At 37.2% G+C, this 22,617-nt stretch overlaps 1 protein-coding gene across 1 annotated transcript; it reads right to left on the minus strand.

The window, feature by feature from the left end:
* Positions 1-518: 518 nt before the first annotated feature.
* C5 (complement C5) lies at positions 519-20,463 on the minus strand. The gene is made up of 41 exons (XM_069031648.1): positions 20,342-20,463; positions 19,897-20,089; positions 19,126-19,288; positions 18,742-18,812; positions 18,061-18,152; positions 17,313-17,395; positions 17,075-17,165; positions 16,654-16,759; positions 15,888-16,014; positions 15,547-15,662; positions 15,146-15,346; positions 14,754-14,957; positions 14,138-14,347; positions 13,813-13,962; positions 13,287-13,416; positions 12,928-12,993; positions 12,111-12,311; positions 11,512-11,602; positions 11,057-11,133; positions 10,336-10,475; positions 9,859-10,080; positions 9,270-9,330; positions 8,668-8,757; positions 8,175-8,387; positions 7,967-8,042; positions 7,350-7,509; positions 6,788-6,883; positions 6,331-6,502; positions 5,888-6,093; positions 5,346-5,498; positions 4,956-5,018; positions 4,630-4,711; positions 3,954-4,005; positions 3,499-3,601; positions 3,334-3,408; positions 3,132-3,237; positions 2,845-2,931; positions 2,388-2,477; positions 1,943-2,026; positions 1,390-1,528; positions 519-1,132 (listed from the first exon to the last, which is right to left on the minus strand). The coding sequence occupies exons 1-41, from the start codon at positions 20,404-20,406 to the stop codon at positions 1,003-1,005; spliced, it is 5,037 nt and encodes a 1,678-aa protein (XP_068887749.1). The 5' UTR covers positions 20,407-20,463; the 3' UTR covers positions 519-1,002.
* Positions 20,464-22,617: the final 2,154 nt, after the last annotated feature.

Raw genomic sequence — 22,617 nt, forward strand, 5'->3', positions numbered from 1 at the left:
TTTCCCTGTACTTCTCCCTGCAATTTTAATTTATATCCAGTTATTACTGGACACAGTGTGAGCTTCTTGTGCTTCTTAGAAAGTTTGGAGCATTAAAAAAAAAAGTCAAATACTCACAGAGCCAAAATTAAAAGTTGCATCATCTCTGACTATCTTCTTTCCACATCTTAAATGTTCTGGATCAAGATATTCCTAAGAGAGAGTGAAAACAGTAATTTTAAAGTTCTTGGACGTGCTGCTTTTGGGCAACTCTTCAATATAAATAAAAATGTGTGCAACTGTACTTTGTATCAAACTCTCTCCTCAGTTTTACTGGGAACCAAGTTGATTTGTGCCAGGAGCTGTGAGCAGGAAAATTGGCCCTTCATCTGCCACTTTCCTGGAGGCAAGGCAAGGTTTTTAACTGTCAAATTCAGTCATCAAATGCAAAGTAACATTTGTTTTAATCCACCTAAGTTACAGGAGATGTTGATTCAGTTGACTGTGTCTTAAAACACAAATAATGAAAGGCACACATATGATTGAAGAATTTTGTTTGGGTTTTTTTTTTTTTAAACAAGGAAGCAGAGCATAAAACCAGCATCAGTTACTGTCAGGAATTGAAATTCAGGAATTCAAAAAAAGAGTACAAAAGGAAAACCTAAGGGATAAAGTTTCTTTCACAGAGAGCCTACAAAGTGGCTGCATATATTTATGTTCAGATAAGACATGGGATTGAGTGACAAGACAGGACTTTTCATGTTTGTTTTTACAATCAATCCACTTCTTTTGACTTCAAATGTCTTTGCACCAGTCTGTGTTATTCTCTCATCCAAGCTTAAAAACCATATTTGAACATTACTCTCTTGTAATAACACTGCTATAAAATACATGGAAAGATAATTTTTCAAGATAACTATTAATGAGTGTTCAGTTCAAAAAGAATTAATAAATAGGTGAGGATTTATCTTCTTTTCAATGAGATTTGATCTGGATTTTTAATTTAAAAACTGTCCAAGTGAATCAACAGCCACTGATGAGGAGATCTTCAGCAAAATCATCCATTGTGTTCAGAAACTCCTGACAGGATGTACAGGCTGCATTTGAAGGCCACCACTCAATCCAAGTGCTGGAGTCCAAAGGGTACTGGAATCTAAGAAGACAACAGAAAATGATCACTTGCTGCTAAGATTTGGGAAGGAAAGTGTCAAAGAGAGAAAAATTACAATATGGAAGTGCTTGCTTTGTGTTGATGATCCTGCTTTAGGTGACACATCTGATAACACATTGTGCGAGGGTTGCTTGAGTACTTTCAAAATTAAATCAATTCTGTACCACACAAGAATTATTGCATACAAGCACTTCACTTTAAGATTACATCTCAGCATATCTTGGTGGTAAATTACTTACTTGAAACTGTAACCAATGCTTATCTTTAAGGCTTCTTTTCCCATGATCAAATACTGCTCTCCTGGGCTCAAGTCAACATCTGTACAGGTCTTCTTTTTAACAAAGGTTATTTCATTATTTTTTTGAGCAAAAGCCTGTCCTGAAGTAAAAAAAAAAAAAAAGGAAAAAAAATCAAGAATGGACAATTTAACAAAAAGAATTTCCAGTAACTCATGTATTAGATAGAAAACACTAAAATGTTCTACAGCACTGCACAGCCAAGGGATCTCTTTGCCACTATTCTGTAATAGGAAAATTCAATGATACAAAACATGTCTCTTGTGAAAGATTTTCCAGTTAAATCTGAATGGCAAATAAGCCTTGTGGACATTAAATAATTTTATATTATAGTAATTTTAAGGATACATTGGATGCTTAAACTCAGAGGAAAAAGGAGTGAATATCAGCTTCAGTTCTACAGGACCTATGAGCATCCACATGTGCCACAGTGAGAACCCAAGAACATCCTGACATCCTTTCTCCCAGGAGCAGAAAAATGGAACAGGACACTCACCCCTTTTATAGAGATCCAGCAGAGTTGCAGAATACTTCACAAAAAACCCTTCTTCACTGCGAGATAAGATGTTCACTTTATAAACTGCACAACGACACAAGACAGAATCTGGTTATTCCTTTTTCCTCCAACACATCCTGAATGTCTTACAGATGCTCAGAAGGAGAATATTGTGTCCCTTTACAACACTGATTTCTGGGAATATGATGGTTATAGGGGCAGAAAGCACTGGCAAGTTCTACCCACGCTTAATCTGAGGGAAGCTGTGGGTAGAGCTCACCTTTCTCTGCTCCAGTTTGTCATCTCCCTTACTCTATGCCACTGGCAACCACACTGAATTTCTAATCACTACAGCTCTAATTTGAGCAAGATGCTTTGCAGCAGCAGCAAACAGAGCAAACCAACATTTCAGAGCAGGGGAAGCAGGCAGTGGACCCCCCATTACCATATGCAATGTCCCTCTGGCAGGCAGCCTCTCTCCTGCTCTCAGCACTTATCGACCTGTCGAGTCTCTCCTGGACTTTACCACACTCAGCTACGAGGAGAAAGGGAAAGGCAGAGGTAAGAGAATGTCAGCACATGTCCCCAAAGAAAACATGGATCTCTACCTGTGTGGGATTACTAACTGAGCAACACCATAAGTATGGGATTGCATGCTGGAACACTGAATGTTTGAAACACAAAATAACACCCTCAGACACCTGAATTAATCAAGTCAGACTTCCATGATCACACTGCACACTTAGGATTTTCTAATTCATTTTTTTAAATACAAAATGTGGAGAGAAAACAGTTGTGTTCTTATGAGGATTTTTCCTTATGTTTAGTGTGGTTTTGTTCAAAGCACTACACTGCATTTTCCCACCAAGTAAAATGAAAAAACATCTTCAAATAAAGCTTACCTTCCATGCATTTGCATTCATCTCCTTCACACAATCTCACAAGTTTTTCATTTCCGTAGGGGTTATAAAGTATAGTGCATCTTTTATCTAGGAGATCCAGAAAGAAACAACAAATACATGTAGAAAATCAAAGTCCAAGATGTCAACACTGAAACTTGGCAAGTAAAAAGCCACCTGAGCTTCAAATAAGATGGATTAAAAAGCCATTACAGAAAGAAAAATGCAATCCTTCAGGAGGAATACAGAGCTAAAAGGCAAACAGGGATGTGAGTACCTGGAACACATACCTGGTGCATGATATTCATACACAGTGAAGGTGGCAGGATTCAGCATTCCAACCCGGAAAAGCTCACTGATCCGGAAGCCAACACACAGGAACTTATGAGCTGGCACCTGTTTGAAAGACACATGAATTAAGGAGCTCTAGAGGAAGCAAAATTATTCCAAAGAGTAAAAGCAGTGCTTACAGTTAGGAAAGGGGTAACATACAGAGTCTATCTGCAGGAGAACATGCCCATCTTTTATCTCATAATCTGCTATCAACTGATCAACTCCACTTGCAAGCTGCAGGGCACAGAAAAAGATGAAGAACAGTAAATACTACAGCTCTGTTATATAAAGCCAGTAAGAGAAAAACCATTCTTGAATACTTGCAGTAGATAAATCCTCTGGATTGGCTTCCACTCCACTGACCAGCCCTATGTCCATCACAGCATGAGCAGACCCCGACCGGGGCTCACTCGCACTGGGCCTGTACCTGAAATAGATTAAAGCCGGTTAATTATAACTGAAATGAAAGAGACATATTTGAATGTGATCCCAGAAAAACCTAAGGAAAATTCTGTCAACAATGAGGCCACAGTAAACTCATAATGAAGCAAAATAGCCCAGATGAATCAATTCAGATTTATGCCAATATCATGCATGAAGAGGCCTTTAATGCTTATGTTCCAGGAGAACCCAAATATAACTTGAAGGCTCCTTCCCACAGAGATCATGCCCTTTGGCTCTGATTCTGTTTACACATGTACATAACAGTGGAGAAACAGAAAGAAAAGACCAGGAGAGCTGGTGGAATTATTAATGAACAAACCCTCAGCTGCACTTACTTTGCACAAGCCTCCAGGTGCCCCAGGGGTTCCCCATCTTGTCTTATGCGACCTGTTTGTATCAAGTAGAGCCAAAGAAGGAATTTTATAACTCTTCAAAAGCAGCAATCCAGAATTCTCACAAAGCATTTGCATAATTGGAAGGTAATACTTTAAATTGTCTTGATGGTTCTTTTTACAGGAACTCATTGTCTAGCCACAAGCAAATAACATTTACTTCTTTGGTAACTCAGGTGAAACAACACCATAAAAGTTTAATGTAGTTTATTGTGTGTTTATATTATTAAAACCATTTCATGGCAAAAGTTCAGAATGTGGTTCTATACCCTTCAGCAACTGCACCAGAATGTTCAGTACTTTGTAGAATTAACTGTCACCATCCCACTCCACATCATATTTCTTCCGTCTCACTCCACCAATTGTAAAAACTTATCCATAAATGACTAAAAATGCACCTAACAGAAATAAATTAGATATTAGTTCTATTCACAAAAAGACAATAGTTTCAAACAGGGCTAAAAAAGCTTTTAGCAATTTCTTTTCCAGTTTTTCATTTAGAAAGTGGCAGAATTTCTTTTTTTCTTAATAAAAAACACTCATAAAAAATGGGATTTTTTTCCCTCCTTCCCTTGCACTGACCTGAATAGTAACATTTAAACATATATTAACCCTTTACCATCATCTCTCTTTGGAACAATCTTCAGTTCAAAGTTACAGGACTCTTCAGAAGTACCAAGGATGTTATACACTGTCCTCACCTGCACACGTACAAATAAATCAGACAAAACAGCAGCATCAAACAATTCTCAAAACTGGGATAAAACTGTAAAAACTCACACTGTGAAGAACATAAACAAGTCTGGTTTATTGGTAATATAAAAAAAACAGCAAAGCAGAGGAAATAAATTATCAGCACAGAAAGAAATGGGGAGTTCTTGAGCAAAACCACACCATATTAAGAAAAGAGAAATTCTATTAAAAAAACTCTGGTTGCATACTTACATTTACTGTAGCTATGCCAGTGCTGCTGCCAGTGCTCACATATAGGTCATCTTGCAAAGGTGCCTAAAGGATTGGGGAGAAACAGGAAGTTACACATTCATAATAAATCTTAGCAACAATTAGCAACAATTCAGGTCAGCTGATCTGCTTGTCTTGCTTACATTTCAAAAACATAACAGATTCTGCAGAATTATTAAATTTAAGTGAATATTCAAATATATTAAATACAGCAGATAAACAAAGACCTTAAACATTTTCCATACCAAATTATTACCAGTTTGTTATAACAAAAAATAGCTACTTTAGTAGCTATTTCAAAGCTCAAGTAAGTATTTACCAGGATGCTAAGGATTCTGGTTTCCCTTTTTAGAAGCAATGTTATTCACTCACTGTCACAGTTCTTCCCACAAAATTGTTTTCTGTCAGTTTAAATAAGTTTAGGGATCCTCCGTTTTTGTAGGATACTTTAACATCCATGTCCAAATTCAGCCGTTTGACAAGAAGGGAATATTCAGTCAAGGCCTCAAGGGCATTAATAGTGTCCTGTCAGAAATCAATTATAAAGAATTAACTTCAGAGATTCTATTTATAAAATTTCAGTTTATGATAATGAAGAGATTTCCCAGAGACCAAGAATATCATGGCAATGGAGTCACTTGATACTAATCCCATACACAGCACTCTGATGCTGGCAGTGTGGTCATTTAATTATATTATCCTTATAAAATGTTCATCTCACAGAACCATGGAACGGTTTGGGTTGGAAGGGACCTTAAAGCCCCTCTCATTCCAACCCTGCTGTGGGCAGGGACACCTTCCACTAGACCAGGTTGCTCAGCTTCATCTTATCTGGCCTTGAATTTCCAGGGATGGGAAAAAATGTTTCAGATTTTGGTACTTGCAGAATGAGGACAGAATGTCTAAGAGCCCACCTGTGTGGAATAAAATCCTCCCCCATATCTCTGTTCTTCAGAGAGCCATTTGATGATGGGCTTGGCATAGTTTTCATCCCCTCTTAGCAAAGTAGTGAGCAAGGCATAGGCTGTGGTTTCAACCATTTGTGCAGTGACAGAGCTGGGGGCTGGCTGGTCTTGTGTTTTGAAAGCATCTTTCCAAAACCTATAGATGGGAGGGTCACCTGCAGGGGAAGAAAAGGGTTCAGATGGAAGCACAGCAGCAGCTCTGCTACACAAGGTCAGGTACGGCCCACTGAAGGCCAGGAGATGCGGAGGAATTCCCTCTGCACCTAACAGGGGACAGAAATCAACTTCTCCTATGCTAAAAACCTGATGTTTATAAAGTGATGAGCACAGATGTGATGCAGAGCAGCTGATGGGGACAGTGCTGGTCAGGAAGAGAGAGAACTGAACAGTACCTATGACAAAAGCCTCCTTCTTCAGGGCAGAGAAGGCCGCCCGTGCCGAGTTGTGGTTGAGGTCCACCAGGGCCAGGGCGTACGAGGTGATGGCCATGGTGAAGGGGCTCTGGGCCAGCTGCACATTCTGCACCAAATAATCCCCTGCTCTGCTCTTGGCATCGTGGATTTTCTGAAAAGAGGGGCAGGTTACAGCTTACACCCATCAGACTGGCCCTTAGAGAAACACATCCTCTCTCTCAAGGCTATATGGATATATAATGTCTTCCACAACATCTTATAATAAATCCAGAAGTTCCTTGTTCTTTTGCTAACTCTGAAAGACAAAGACTAACAAAGCAAATGAAACTGTGAAACTGAAAACAACCTCTTGATTTATTTAAACAAATGTCAAAGAAAAGGGAAGAAATGAGAAGCCCAGAACATGTCCACTGGCAGAAATAAAAATAATGTTTACCTGAGTAGGACATATTTTAATTGACTTGTCGATTCCAATAATACAAAATGCTGTGAGATACAAAGATTTTTCTTTAGCTTGTCGAGGTAATGTACCCTACAAAAACCAAATAATAAAAATAATTAAACAGAAATTAAAGTTCATTTAAATAAATAGAATTTTCACTGTTTAGGTGTGGAAGCAAATAGAAATTCCTGTAAAAACAATCAGTTTAATTAAACCTGAAAATACATTGACTCTTTGGAAGACAACAGCTTCTTTGTAAAAAAGAAACCAAAAGATATGAAGTTATTCACAAGGCAGGACTATTAGATTGTAAAATGAACCTAAATATTCTTTTTCTAAATATTAAGAAGTGGCAAGCAGCTACTTTATGTGGGAAACCAGAAAGGTTTGCAAGATTGTGCTGTGCCTTAAATGAATTTAGACTAAAGAGAAAAGTTGTCTTGAATGGGTGTTTTGATGAAATCCAGCCTAAAATATCTTGCACTGCTAAAACACTTTATCTCCTGGTGCCTTCAGCTTTTACTGTCTGAGCACAGAAAAAGGTTGGGTTTCATACCTGCAGTTTCACTGGTTGGTAGTTTGAAAATTCATTGAATGACCCATCTGGCATCTGACAGTTATCAATCAGCCACAGAAGAGAATCACAAATAGACTTTTGATCGAGATCAATGTATTGATTAACTTGTCCAAGAACCCTTAAAGCAAAAGCTGTCAACCTGCCAAGGAAAGCAAACAGATCCTGTTTGTTTAGATTGGCAGGTACTCCCACACTGCAGAGGGCAGACACAAATTTGCACTGTTTAGGATTCTGTATCCTACACACTCCCACAGTTCAAAGGAATAAACAGGACTAATTTCAAATTAGCTTAAATTCAAATTCAAATTCAGCTTAACAAATAGGCAGTAATTACTGAAATCATTTTAAACCAGGATCAATTCCCGTGTTTTAGGGTATGAACTCATTACATCCCAAACCCATCTTGGTTGTCATGGAATGAATTATGGACACTAAGAAAAGATTTGGCAAGTGAAAGCAAGGAATCAAAAGATAATATTAAGAGTACCAAGCAGAGATTAAATCTACCCTCATGTTCTTGTCTGGTGGTTACTAAAATTATGAAAGCAAAGGAGTGAGATAAGCCTTTCTCCAACCCCAAACCCCTTTAAACTCACCATGTGCTAGCTTGCCCATTCTTCCACATGCTGTAGGAGTAGTCAGCATTCCTGAATGACAAGATGCTCACAATTCCTAAGGGATACATCAGGCACAAAGAAAGTTCTGAGAATTATGTTTGCTCCCTCAGATGTATCACCCCTCTCACTCAGCAAAGGTTATGGACCTCTACAACCCTGAAGCAAGAGCAGCAGCAGATTTTTCTACCTTCTTTCATCTTCCTCCTCATCTGAGTTCTTGACCTCAAGGTCTCAGGGCCCAGTAAATGCCAGTTATCCGACTCTTCCAGGTAGCGGAACACATAAAATACTGGGGCAATGCTCATGAGCTCAGCCTCTGCACTGCCCTTGGGCAGGCTGGTCAGCATCTGCAGGCCACTGGGACTCAGGATCGTGGCAGTCACTTCACCCATAAGATGTCCTGTGGAAGGAAAAACCCCAAAATTGATTTAAACAACAGATCATGGAAGCAAATCCAAGGGCAGAACCTGACTGACACTTAGGAGCAGCCATTCTTTATGAAGTGCTTAAATTTCTACACAAAAAGGGCACCTGCAAAGCCTTCTCTCAAAAGAAAAAGAACCTAGGAAGAAATTAGATTAATTTAATACAAAATAAGAGGAAAAGGACACACACACACACACACACATATATATATATATAGAAAGTACATATGCAGTGCACTGAAAGTTTCAATTTACCTTTTACACTGACACTTCTGTCAATTTGTGTTTTAGGGACCAGATTTAGTGGGACTTTGTATCGAAATTCTTGTCGTCTCTTGATTGAACCTGTAATTGAAGATGTATATATTTGTATATGTATCACACTGCACAGTCTAAATCAACAGATGATTCAGCTGTAATTGCCAGATTGAAGGTTACAACTGAGAATTCAGCAACCAAAATTTGAAAACTAGAAATATTCCCAAATGCACATGCAAACAATATCAATATTTGAAAAGGAACAGGTGCAAACTCTTTATCTTTCTTTTGTTACCAAAAAAAATGTGATCTAGACCTGAACTTTGTGGTTTCTTTGGTTAAATGACAACATATTCTATTCCCATTAATAAAGCACCTGCTGAGAAAAGCTTACAATCATATCACATTAAAAGATAAAGATTCCTTTAAGAAATTAATCCAAGTTTCCTTAAGCCAAGGGCAGGAAATCCTTGGGAAATGATATATTTACAATATCTCAGGAAGGAGAAATTCCAATTTTTTCATATTATGAAAAACTTGATTATCCAGAATCAAGAACATGAAAAAATAACACAAAGACACATCATCAGTTCTCTTACCATAAACACCCTGTGGATCCAAAGTGAAACCTGCATGAAGTTCTTTCTTAATGCCTTCTGGCTGGAATCATTATGAGGCAAGAGGTAGAAAATGGAAACATTTTTGTTTAATCAAATAGGATGAAACAACAGGTTAAACCCCCAGTATTTTGGCCTTCTTTTTCTGTAGTTGAGTTTGACTTAACTGTTGTACAGCTGTCCCACATGAATTTCAGTTAGTGTTCTAGCTCATACAGTTCTTGAGAAAATTTAACAAAAGAGTTAAATAAAGCCTTAGGAAAGGAAAAAATTCCCAAAAATTGTGTTTCAGTGAAAATCCAAACCAATCAATTCAGAATAAAGTATTCTCCTTGCTTACAAAGTTCTAATCTATCTTTTTATACATGTAATCTTTCTGATAGGTCTTATAATCAAGGTTTAAAAATGAGAGTGCTCAAATGCTCAATCATTTTCCACTGCACACACCTCAATGAATTCAAGGACATTGTGTGATGATATTAAAACAGAGCAAAATTTCCATATTGACTCAATTGAACCCGATTTGAAAATTAAAAAAAAACTAAAAACATTCAGATTTTTTTGTTCTTACCATGACACGTAAAGTTTTAACTACAATTTCACTGTTCCTGGGGCTCAGCAATGTAAAATTGACAGTGTGAAGACCCAATTCCAGTGGGAGTATCCGGAATGTAATTGCTGAGGAAGAACCACCGTCCAGATTCTTAAATTTACAGCTCTGCATCCCCGATCCAGCACTTGCAGAATCTCCAAAAGTACAGATTCCATTTCCAGCTGCTATTTTAACACAGAACTGAAACGTGGAAAGTTTTTAATGTTTCATTTCCATGGCAGGTATGACACCAGAGAAATATCAAAGCCACTGAAATCCTGTAATGAGCGTTCTGTTACTGTAATGCTACTTCTCTGTTTGCAATACGTAACACTGGCTTAAGGACTGGAGAAATCTGATCCAAGGATCTGTTTATACTAGATATTCACAGGAAAAATGCTTTTTTTGGTTTATTATTATTAGAATCCTTTCACAGAACTCATTAACACAAATTACCTTAATTGCAGAGGCTTTATGGTTATAAACGGATCCTTTTAACTCAATTTGCTCCCCTCGTACCACAGAATAAGGAACATAAATGCTCAGGAAGATATCCTTCATAACCTGGATTTCCAAAGGTGCAGCAGCACAAATACCTAAGAGAATTAAAAACATAAAAGCAGAGTGTCTTATCCACCTTTCTGATAAACAAGTTTGAGAAGGTCTTGACATACTTTAGTGATGATTTATCATTTTTCAGTGTGCACTTTGAACAATCCAAGCTTTTTAAAAGTGCCCCAGCTTTTGCTTCCTGATGCAAGCTGCTTTCTCCCACTCCTCACACCCCTGCTGACATATCAGGTTCTTTGGGTTTCTTCTTCCCAAAGAAGTTCTCTTCTTGGTTTACCAAATCTGTTGGAAAATCTCAAGTCCCTGAGCTACAGGTAGCAGGACAATGTAAAGTTTTCCAGGGAAGAGTTACTCAACATTTTTTCTTCTTCTTACTCATTTACTATCAGCCACTGTCACACACAAGACAGGTTTTGTTTTCCCAGCCACTGATACTCACAACATGACATGAAGTAATTTATTTTCCCTAAAATACACATTCTTGTTTTCTTTTCCTGTCTATGAACTAGAAAGTGAACATTTTAGAACATGAATGTCAAACTGAATGAGAGGGTCTACAAAGCTTCCTGATTCTTTAGCTCCAAGCTAATAGGGTTGCACTACCTACCTCTATCTGAAATACCAACACCTTGTACTTCCCAGGTGGTCAGTGAGTCAGGCAAGGTGACAGACAGAGTCTTGGACCTGTGTTAAAAGTGTTGTTGCAGTTATCCATTACCAATCATCACCTGTTAAAAGAACAGCTCATCACCAGCAAGATTCTAAGAGAGACTCAGGGAAGCTCTGAGACCATAGCCAGAAAACAGGAATTCTGGATTTTCGTTTGAATAAACCTGGTTTTAGCTGATTTCCCAGAAGCTGGTATTTAATAAGGTTCAAAGTGAAAGGAAAAGTGGCTCAACAATCTGGGCACCACACAACATATGGAGCATGGAGGGGAACGTGGCAGGAATAGTTTGTTTGGATAAGACTGCATTGCAGCTCACATTTCAATTAAGGTTACCCAGTTTACCTCAGTTTTAGCATTTCCTTTCTATAAAGCTGATTTGAGAAAGACAGTACCTTGAAGAAACTTGGTGGACTTCCCATAACCAGCTTTCAGGGAAGTAGCTACGAACTTGTGCCTCATCCAGTTCCAAGAGAGCCTCAAAATCTGAAGAACATAAATAATGCAAGTAAAAAAACCTCTGATACAAGAAAAAGGGTATCTGAATTCCCTCAGCCAAAAATCTGTGTTAATTCCACCTCATCCATTTACACATGTGAATACCTGTCCAATATCCTGACAGATCACCTAGTTAACAAGCAATTATAGGGAGACAATGGAAAGAATTTGACACTCCCACTGATCTTTCCTGAGGTGTTACCCACTGGCTGTCTTGGGCCTGGGCGAAGGATTCAAATTTAGCACTCAAGTTTACTCCTAATACTCTCTAATTGCTGTTCTGATTGTTCTAAATGTGGGTGAACAGAACAGAGAGCTGAACAGAATAAAGAACTGCTCTCCTACCCCTCTTCAGGGATATGCAATCAAAGTCTTGGGAGACTGGTAAAATTCTGTCTGGACTAACCCCGACAGGTTCCAGGGAGGGGTTAATAGACTCCATCACCTCTTTCCCCCTGTTCTGCTGGAGCAGGACACCCAGAGCTCTCATACTCACGCATTCTGGCCAATATTAGGAGCTTATTTGGCTCTTCCAGCCGCAGCCTGTTGGCAAATTCACAGCAGTTTTTGAATGCAGAAATGCATCTTTGGTTTCTCCGAATTCTCTGAGCTCTGTCCCTGCAGGTCTCAGAGACTGGATATGCCTTTACTCCGGCCATGCAGCACTGCCGGATTTCTGGATTCCGGTATTTGGATACTGAAATAAAAATAATTCACTTCCTTGAGATGAAGCTTTTATTTCCAAACGACTTGTTTGCAGGATTTCAGTGAAGACACAGTTTTGAGGATGAAGTTGTTATTTTTGAAAAGTTAGTGACACATGCTTAATAATTACTAATCTGAATTTAAAATATAAATTAGGTAAGATGAGTTGTATTACATTTTAAAATTTATCAGTCAAAGGCTTTTCTGACAGGCTTGGTCTGGCATGGGGTGATTGGGAAAGATTGTCATGGGATAGTACTGTGAATTTTCAGTTATGCCTCTTCAGAAAAAGAAAACACCAAAGAATCACAGATTTGAGTTGGGAGTTTAAAGATCATCTCATTCCACCCCCTATCATGGGCAAGGACATCTTCCACAAGCCCAGGTTGCTCAAATCTTAAACATTGCTTAAACTTTGCATTGTATTTTCAACGTGAACTTAAATCCGGAAAGGCTTTATAAATGGGGTCCTCTCTGAAGTCATTGTCCATATTTGTCAGTCTCTCTCTCTCAAATACATTAAAATTAGTAAGCAAACACTCAGATACTTGATTTCTAATGGATGTGATTTTTTTTCATAATGATATACTTAAAAATATTTTTAACACCTTCTTCATGTATCTTTTCCCTGAAGTCAGACCGTTTGGTTCTTAACACTTCATTGCAAGGTTCACCTGTCCATAAAAAAAAATAAGTACAAACAATGTGAACTTCTCTTGTAACAGCATAGCCTTCTTAAAAATAATTCCATAAAATCACATTCCAAATGTGTGAAACTTTTTCTGTTTGCTGTTTTAATTACATATAAGTATTTCCATTTCGATGACAGTAGCTGATTCACAAGATGTTTGCCTCCCTCAAAAATCATTAGTATATGCATTCCCTTGAGTTCCAACATAATAGCTGAGAATGACAACAGAATATTTCAGGAAGCCCACAATTCCATGCCTGGACCACAGGAATGTACCTGCTTCCTCTGAGTCATCAGCGTTTGCGTTGGTCAGAAAGGTGAGCCCGGCCATTCGGAACACGGCGATGTTGTTCTGTCCTCCCCCAGCCCCACAGCCAAGGTCACTCTTCTCCAGCTGCAGCATTATCTGAGGAGAAACACACATGCCATGCTACCAGAATGCCTTCAGAACACAGCCTGGAAAGGTTATGGCAAAAACAAAAAAGGAGATCATGGTCTCCATGGCTCCTTGAGCAAGGAGCTCTCCAACACTGCAACCTGGTTTTGGCCAAGTCAGTGGGGTTCTAATGAAAGAGTTCAGATCTGCCTTTAAAACCACAATTTACTTCTACTGGAATTCAAAAGACTGTAAGCGATTTCTTTTAATAATTTTGAACTGTAGATTTAAACCAACAGCTTTCATTCTGGCTTGAATTCTCTTCTGCCCATTTTCAGGCTGACTGAGTGCATGACACGTATCAGTTACTGAATGTGAACACGAAACAAAGAGCAACTTGATTTCCTTTTCTGGCTGCCAGCTCACCTTTTCCATTGCTCTCCTCCTTCTTCCTGTGACTCCATATATTGCCTTGTCCATAGCTGACAAAGCAACAAAGGAGCTGGACTGGGTTTTCATGGTGAGTGATACAACCTCTGCTGGCTTCAGTGTCTCTTTGCTTGACTGCAGCTTAATCTATAAATTGAAAACAAATACTGGTAATTTTGAAAGCACATTGTTCCAAAATTAATCCAGCTGAAGCAGACACTTCAACAAGTTAAGTGTGAAAGAGCTTGTGTAAATCCAAGATAAAATCTGACCATAAAATGAATGCAAGCCCACAAATATCAGTGCCTATTTTGCTACTCACATCAAGGCTATTCCCACATTTCTGTTCCACATTCAGCCAAACTGAATCAGCCACTAACTCTGCAGCTTCTTCTCCCATGACTATGTAGTAAACAATAAGACGTGCTGAAGGAACCATTTCTTGGGTTATCTGAAAAGTTAGATGCTCATATTCCAAATCCTTAATTCTCTCCTGAGTTCCAAAGCTTACTGTCTTCCCTTTTGATGTGATCTATGGTTAAAAAAAAAATGATGGAGAATAAAAAAGTCAAATTTTATATTCAGTCTATTTCTCACATGTAATAATTATTTGAATTTATATCTTCCACTAAAAAGAAATGCTGCCTCTGCACTTCTTTTCCTTCATCTACATTTCACCTTCTGAAATAGCTCATGAGACCAACACTACTTGTCCTGAATTGCAGTCAATGTCAGATGAGAATTTAAAAATAATAATTTAAACATGAGACTGTTATTTTTTCCCTAAAAAGCTGACAGATTGTATCTGAAAGGAAGCAGTTGTCTGAGCTGCACATACTCTGGGCTGAGGATAGTTCTTGATTGTTGAGGTTTTTCATCCATGACCATATATATTAAATTGCAATTCAATATTTTATGCAGAAACATCTGTTACTTACCAAATAGCTGTAGTGATGTATTTTATCAATGTAGTGACTCCGTGGATATACATTAATATTTATTACATCCCCCACTTCCAGGGTTTTGTGGTTTGAAGCCCAGTTGATATAGAGATAACTCTGACTCGGGGATGAATAAGCTTTTGCTTCATAGGTTTTACTTGCTTGGTTTTCATCTGAAAGATGTGGATCTGCAGTTTTTACCTGGAAAGATAATAAATGTCTGAATAGTCTGAGTACAGAATTACACCTAAGTAAACAAGCAAAGACAATACTAAAATCACTCTGCAATATGTTGTTCAGAGGGATTAATAAAAGCCAGATCAAGACCTTACCCTCAAAGAAATAATTACACCCTCAAAGAAATCATTTAATGGAACAATTTAACTCACTTGAAACTCCAACATTTTGCTGTTTGATGGGATATTAACAACAAACAAAGCAGTTCCATCACTGATGCTTGTTTTTCTTCTCCCAGATTCTGAACCCTCTGATATCAACTGAGTCTCATCCATTTGCTCACTAAGTGATTTTGCAGTGACAGTTACAGGGACGTTTCCCACAAAGTCATCCATGGTGTCTTTCACCTGCACCTGTTCATCAGGACAAAGAAATGGTGACATTTTGCAGGAAGAAGCTTCCAAGCTGCTTCTACAACAGGGAGTCAAAATGTACTAGGCAATGGAAATTAAAGAGTGCTCAGACATAGAGTGATACCGAGAGAAAACGGCAAAGCTTATGCATTATGGGGTTTAAACTGCAATGTGCAACCAGCCTGCTCCTGGGAACTGACCTTAATGAAGAAGGGAAGTCCAGGCTTCACAAAGAGAGGAGTAGCAATCAAACTCAGCTTGTAAGGAGAGACAGCAAACCTGACTCCAGCAAACTCTACTTCTCCACTGAGGCCACCTAACAAAACATGGCACCCCATGTGACAAATAGCCAAATGCAAGTTTAATCCCTAACCATTTTTTACAGTGAGAATTGGCTGTTCTTCCTTACAAGTTTTTGGAAGAAGAAACTGAATACTAAAGAAAGTCTGATGTTAGGAAAGTTATCCCAATAATTTTCTTTTCTAGTTCTGTTCACATTTGCAGAAATGTTAAGAAAAATTGCAAAGAAAAAGCAACTTACCTGTAGACTCCAACACTGATGCCACAATATATAAATATGACCCATCCAGTGCTTCCAGACTGTCAAACCCTATAGAACTTGCTGCTCTCTTACTGTTAAAATTGATCCTAGCAACTCCATTTTCAATCTGGAAATGAAATTGAGATCATCACTTTATAGTTGATAATTTAGAAATAATACATAGGCTCCATGCAGATTCAATGTGTTTCTGTTCATTGTCTATTTTCAGAGGAAAGCAAAGATGGAAATGTTTTTAAAAAGAATTATTTATTCCCTAAATTTATTTTAAATTAATCAACCAATGGCACATATAGCAAAGTTTGTGTGCAGGCTCAGCAAGAGGTAGGGATAACACAGAGAGATCTTCACTACATGAGGAAAGGGGATAATTAGTGGAGAACAGACTCCCCACAATAAACTATTATCATTTTGATCTGCTTGTCTCCATTTGATTTCATTTATTTTGTAATAGATAGCATTAAAGTTATTTCATAGAAATTTTAATCACACAGTTAGGCCAAGAGAGTAATTACACCAGATGGAAATGACATTGTCTCAGATGCTGCCTCTGAGTTTCATTCCCAAGTGCATTTCTCTGCCCCTGATGACAGCATTGTACAGGAGAAGGCCACATTGGGGAGCTGAGGATGCAAACTACAACTTGAGGCCCATTCTCACCAAATTTAATGGACAAACTTCAATGGAATTGGATCAATCCTGAATTATGCACATGAATTCTACACAGACTTGACTTGCTGCTTCTTACCCTCGTTACATGCATTGCCTGAGGCATCATTCTTTTCTCACTTTCTTCAATTATTCCAAAACGAAGAAAAACATCAGCACTTGGAAGCTTTTTGTTGGAAAAATAGCTGAGAATAAAACAATATAAATGCTTTTGAGATTACTTTAATGGCTGCAATAAAGCATTTGTTGTTGAAGAAGAGTAATTGCCTAGGCAAGAGATGGAAAACAAATGTCTGTGTATTTTGAAGACTTCTGCTGAAAAATAATCACTTTGGAAGAATTTTAAGAAGGGTCACTTAGATCTCTTACAGAGCAGAAAGGATTTTGATGAAAGGGCTGCTTGAGGAAGGCAAAGAGGAAACTTGTGGACTCATGAGAATCATTCCTCAAGTAAAAGAAGAGACACAAAATATTCAGAATTCCAAGCCCAATTTCCTTACCTAGCTTTCACAACAATCCTGAAGCTCTCAAATTTATCCGAACTAATGAAGTTACTCTCTGGCTCGATGACGATGGAAAAGCTTGGCATAGCTGCAAATGGAATAGAAAAAAGGGCACTTGGGTGTGTTTTATCCATGAAGCCACAGGTGCTCAGCCACTGAAGAATCCTGGCATTTCAAGGGGTCTGAGTTACTGAAAATACTAAAAATGCAGGTTCACAGTATGGCCACATCTTACCGTACTCCTTAACTTCAAATTTTGCCACAGCTGAGGTCACAAAATCCTTCTTGTACTTGGCTTTAATCTTCCAAATTCCATACCTATGAAATGTTAATAATCAAACAGTTTTAAAGAAGAAAATTAATGATGAAGGCAAAAATTATAATTACTGCTTAGTAATATTTCAGGGTAATAATCTCTTAGAGAAGAAAATTCTGCACCAAATCTTTGCACATGTTCAATGCCTACTTTGAGCAGATTCTCTTTGATACATCACCAATTATTTGACACTTATTTTAAATTAAAATCAGTGAAAATAAAATCAGTTATAAACCAGTTTCTCAAGCCCCTGCTAGCATCCTTCTGCCATCTCAGCAATGCTTCAGCACCCTCTCAAGACTAAAAGGAGAACTGAAGAGATATTTCTTTTTTATGCTGCTGTTCCTGGAAAAATGGTGGTGATTTGTATGAAATACATATGAAATATGAAATCACCACGTCTTTGTCACCATTTATATCTTTACAGTAGAAAGCTTTAATTGTCATTAATATTCTTTTTTAACTGAGCATGAAAAACCTACCACTCACAGTTCTTTAAGGTGAATATAAGGTCCCGATTTATATCAGGATTCCACCCTATGTGAAATGTTAGAAACCTCCAAGTTTCAAGTCATGCCCACTATGCAAAGCCACTCTATGATAGTCACTATAAAAAGGCATTATTATGTTAATAATTCACAAAAAAATAAGCATTAAATAAATCTACTTAGGATTAGTAGGAATCTTGAAGTCAGGAAAAGAAACTATTCCAGTAAAATCATTTTCTTCCAAAATATCCACTTCTACTCCTTCAGGATCCTTTAAATGATAAGAGGAAAGAATGAGCAGTTACAGATTGTTCTTGTCAAAAGGAGAATCTTCCTCCTGTGATTTTTCAGAGGCAGGCTGGCCATAACATATTTTTCTTAAGAGTTTCAGAGCATAAAAACACAAACATTTGTAGAAACAACTCAGACTAAAATTCTGACAACTTGGTTCCACCAAGTAAAAGCTATACTTAAAACAGCTAAAAAAATACTGCAATAACCAGCCAATTGTTAAAGGCTAAAAATAGAGTAGATACTGATTATTTTTATATATTAAATGAAACAAATATAATAAAACCTATAGAGTACTAAAATTCCCTCAAAAATCCTTTTCCCAGACATTAAAGATTTTTTTTTTTTTTGTGTATTCTGTAACAACTTCAGACCTGGGGCTTGAAAACCTCTATCCAACTTTGCAAAGTCAATTTTAAATCTTTTAAAAGATTTCTGTCTACCTGCAAAAGGATCCAAGAGTTTTATTAAACATTGATTGCAATACTGATTTCCCATCTACCTACCCACCTACCTTTATTTGTTATTAGAGCTAAAAAATAATAATATTAAATTCAATTACAACTCACCACAAAAGTCAGGACAGTCTCTCTCTGAGCTGGCCGCAGTTCTTCATTCAGAGAGTAAACTCGGACTTTCACTGTAAGAATTATAGCAATAACTCTCAAAATCAAAACAACCAAAAAATTCACCAATATTTTAAACAAATTCCCAGGAAAATCTTTCACTCTTTGTGCCACAAATGAGTCATTTAGGGTGAGGAGGGCAGGGAGAAGTGCTTTCAGTATGATCAAATACTTCAAAATAATATTCTGCTGATTAAAGAATTAAATATCAGTCTATGGCAATGCAACACAACCAAGAGCTTAAAGAACATTTAAATCTTAATTCCTTGGCAGAGTCAGCAGATTTTAAAAATTAAATACCAGCCAAGAGAAATAAGCATTATTTACCTGACTGATCAGGAGTATAAATTGGTTTGTCTGTATGAATAAAAAGAAACCCATTCTCATAGGAAACAGGAATTTTTTTAAATCTTGTGAAATGTGGAGAAACAGCTTCCAAATACAAATACTTGTCTGAATTATCTGTTCTTGGTAAATCTGTTGGTTGAACCTGGGGGAAAGGAAATAAAGCTTTTTGAAGATTACTAAAATAGTTTTAATGTATTTTTTCCTACAGTATTTTTTGATGAAAAGAGGAACTGAAAAGCAATTACAGTCCTGTGGTTGAGTATCATTAAATAAAAATATCAACACTCAGAAGATTTATTCTTGCTTACATGATAGCTGATAGTCTGCAGTATTAAGCTACAGATATTCTGAAATATTGCATTTTATTTATGCCCAGAATTAACCAGTAAAGTTCAAAGCCCAGTTATGAGTTACAACAGTACAAATTATCAGATTTCCATCTATGCACATGATGAATCCTGGCCACAACAAAGCTGCTGCTGTGGCTGGTACTTTGAGTTGATTCTCTCTCTTTATTTTTAAAGTTATGCAAGTATGGTAATGTTTCTAAAATAGTTTGATTCTATGTTTAACTTCAGCATCGTTCCTTTACACTGATTTTATTCAGCCTAATTTTAATTTCAGACCAAAAATTGGGGCATTAGGTTTCCCTCCCCAGTTTAAACAACTGAAAACTTACCATAATCGTTTTTAACACTTATCACTAAATGTGATAATAAAAAGACTGTAAGAAAAGTCTGAATTCCTTACTGTTAAAGTTACAGCATCTTGGAATTTGTTGGCTGGAGTTAAGGAAATCCGAGCAGACGAATACACAGCGAGCTTATCTGGAAAGCTTTTTAGGGCAATATTGACTGGAAATTCCTCCTCATAACCAAAAGCTTGAACTACAACTTTCTCAGAGGCCCCAGCTCGGAAGATCTTTGGTGCTGTAAGGACATATCTGTACATGCAATATAAAACAATAACAGGGTAACAGAACTGTATTTCTTTCGGATTTCTTACTTCCCTTTGTAATTCAGTTCCACACACAGCGTTAAAGCAAACAGGATAATCAGGTTATTGCAAGACACTAATTAAAATCCGATTTGGAAAGTGCCCTTTGTATTGGCTCTACTTAAATTCTGGATTTATTTACCCAACAGAGAGGACAAAAATCAACATTTCCAGTAAATTCCTTATTTGCTTTACTTACGTTTTCTCTTGGCTAAAAGTCGTTCCAGAAAATAGCAAAAGAATAAAATATATTAAAAGAGTCATTGTGTCTGGGACAACAGCAAACCATAGATGTTAAAGAGGGTGGGTTAAACAGCCTCTGCTGTGGGTGAGCAGAAATGCCACCAACACATTTCACTCACAGTTAATAATTAATTGCAGGTCATTCTTTACTGAAACGTTATTGCCCCCTCCTGAGGAAGCCAGAACTGCTCAACTTAGGAATTTTTTCATATAGGATTTCAACATTGTGTCAGTCTTCACTTTCCTTCTGACAACTGCATTAATAAAATTATTTTCAGAGGTAGAAAAAACCTCAACAACAACAAAAAAAATAGATTCAGTTTGTCCTTAATAAAATAGTTTTTTAATATCAAAGTGACTTTAAATTTGTGTCTGAAGGAAAAAGCATTTCAGTTATATCAAACAATGTGTGGATATGTTTAGACCAGTGTTATTCTTCTGTTGTTTTGAAATAACATTTCCCTTACAAATTTCTTTTAGCCGTTTGTATTTCAGATTATGCCAACTTTCTGAGCACTTCCATTACAAATAGAACTGCAATATGGAAATATTAGGGCACACTATGTCAACATGCACTATTTTAAACAGCATTTTGCAAAAAAAAATTGAAAACATTTGCAAAAAAACCCCCCTACAGCCATGGGTGACAAAACCTTTGCAGGCCTGATATCTAGGATAGCACCTCAACAAATAAGTTTATGTAAAGTTAAATAAAGTTGTGCAAGAATGCTGAAGTTTAAACAAATAGCAGTGTCAACCCTTACGGGAAAAGCATTTACAAAACTGTTTCTGATCAATATAAAATGAAATTACAGTAAGGTCAGCTTCTCACCAAATGTAATGAACTAGAAGGGAAGCAATAATAGAATAAAATCTTAGAAAACGTAAGATGCTTAATATTATTAAAATGAATGGCCAAAATACCTATTATTAAATAGTAATAGGGGTGGTACATAAATGATAAGGCACAAATAGTGAAGAACACAAGGAAATGTTTAAAAAGGTCCAACAGTACTCTGAAATAAAGTTTTTTAAATCTAATTATGCTCCTTCCCTGCATTTTTCACAGACACAGCCAACTGGTTTTTCAACCCTGTGATGTCTGTATAACTTAGGTCAAAGTAACAAAGGGCTTATATAGCTTGGGTTATAAGATATCTATGTAACCTAATATCAATATAACCTAATTCATGACTTTTTATCAATATAACCTGAAGAATATCAATGTAGCCTGAATTATAACTTCTATACCTATAACCTGATGCTTATATAACCTGAATCATAACTTTTTATACCCATATAATCTGATATGAATTACTTTTTTTATGACTGTAATGGCTAGTATATAGTTAACTAGTTGCTTATATGCAGAATAGAGAAAAAGATGGAAAAAAATCCAAACAAAAAACCAAAACTTACCAGGTGTATAGTTTTAGAGATAGATAAGTGTAGTACTAATGAGAAATTGGCAAGCCAAAACCAATTAGCCACAAAACAAAGAATTTAGGCCGGTTAAAACCAGATGGACCAAGGAGCACCATAACTACGCATGCCCCAAAGAAAAAGTTGAAAAGCTCAAGTGTGAAGAAGACTTTAGAAGCCTTCATGAAAGACCCCCGAATTGGGGAAGGGCATGAGCAGTGCAAAGAATTATCTAATAACCATGAGACCACGCTATGTAAATTAGTTTCGGTGCGTATGTGATGGTGCTGTAATGACAGAGCAACATTACGCAAAATTTACTGTATAAATATACCACAGCACTTGACAAAGGCGGGCGAGTTAGGAGGAAAAAATCCCCCCAGTGCTGCAATAAACAGCTGCTCTATAGACATCGGTCTATGGGGATTTATTTCCAGCCAATCTTTCGGGCATCACCTGCATTTCATACCGAGTTATACGGATGCTGAACTAACGCAGTCGGAAGTGTTGAAAGGAAATTTATTTACACACCCCTGTGAAAATGACTGTGATTTAGACCGGACACACAGACTTTATAATTGTAATTGAACGGTGTATTTCCAATATTACAGAATAAAGCCCATTTGTACATAATTTTGTATTGACATGCTAACGTGACATACACAGAGTACAGATAAGGAAAAAATATCTATCAGCAGACCAGGTTTTATTGTTTATACAACGACTCGGGCTTCAAATAGACCAAAATCCCTCAAGGTTTAATTGTTTGTACAGAGATTTGGGCCGTAGTTACCACAAACCCCTGAGGAG

Source organism: Aphelocoma coerulescens, chromosome 17 (genome assembly GCF_041296385.1).
Source record: "Aphelocoma coerulescens isolate FSJ_1873_10779 chromosome 17, UR_Acoe_1.0, whole genome shotgun sequence".
Classification (NCBI taxonomy): Eukaryota; Metazoa; Chordata; class Aves; order Passeriformes; family Corvidae; genus Aphelocoma; species Aphelocoma coerulescens.

Bases quoted from the DNA above. Each gene is read 5' to 3' on its own strand.
- C5 (XM_069031648.1), bottom strand. From the start codon at position 20,406: ATGACTCTTTTAATATATTTTATTCTTTTGCTATTTTCTGGAACGACT. The intron at 10,081-10,335 runs GTAATTTGTGTT...TCCACGTTTCAG, and splicing joins ATAAAGCCTCTGCAATTAAG to TTCTGTGTTAAAATAGCAGC. The intron at 5,499-5,887 runs GTGGGCTCTTAG...GATTTCTGACAG, and splicing joins GAGGATTTTATTCCACACAG to GACACTATTAATGCCCTTGA.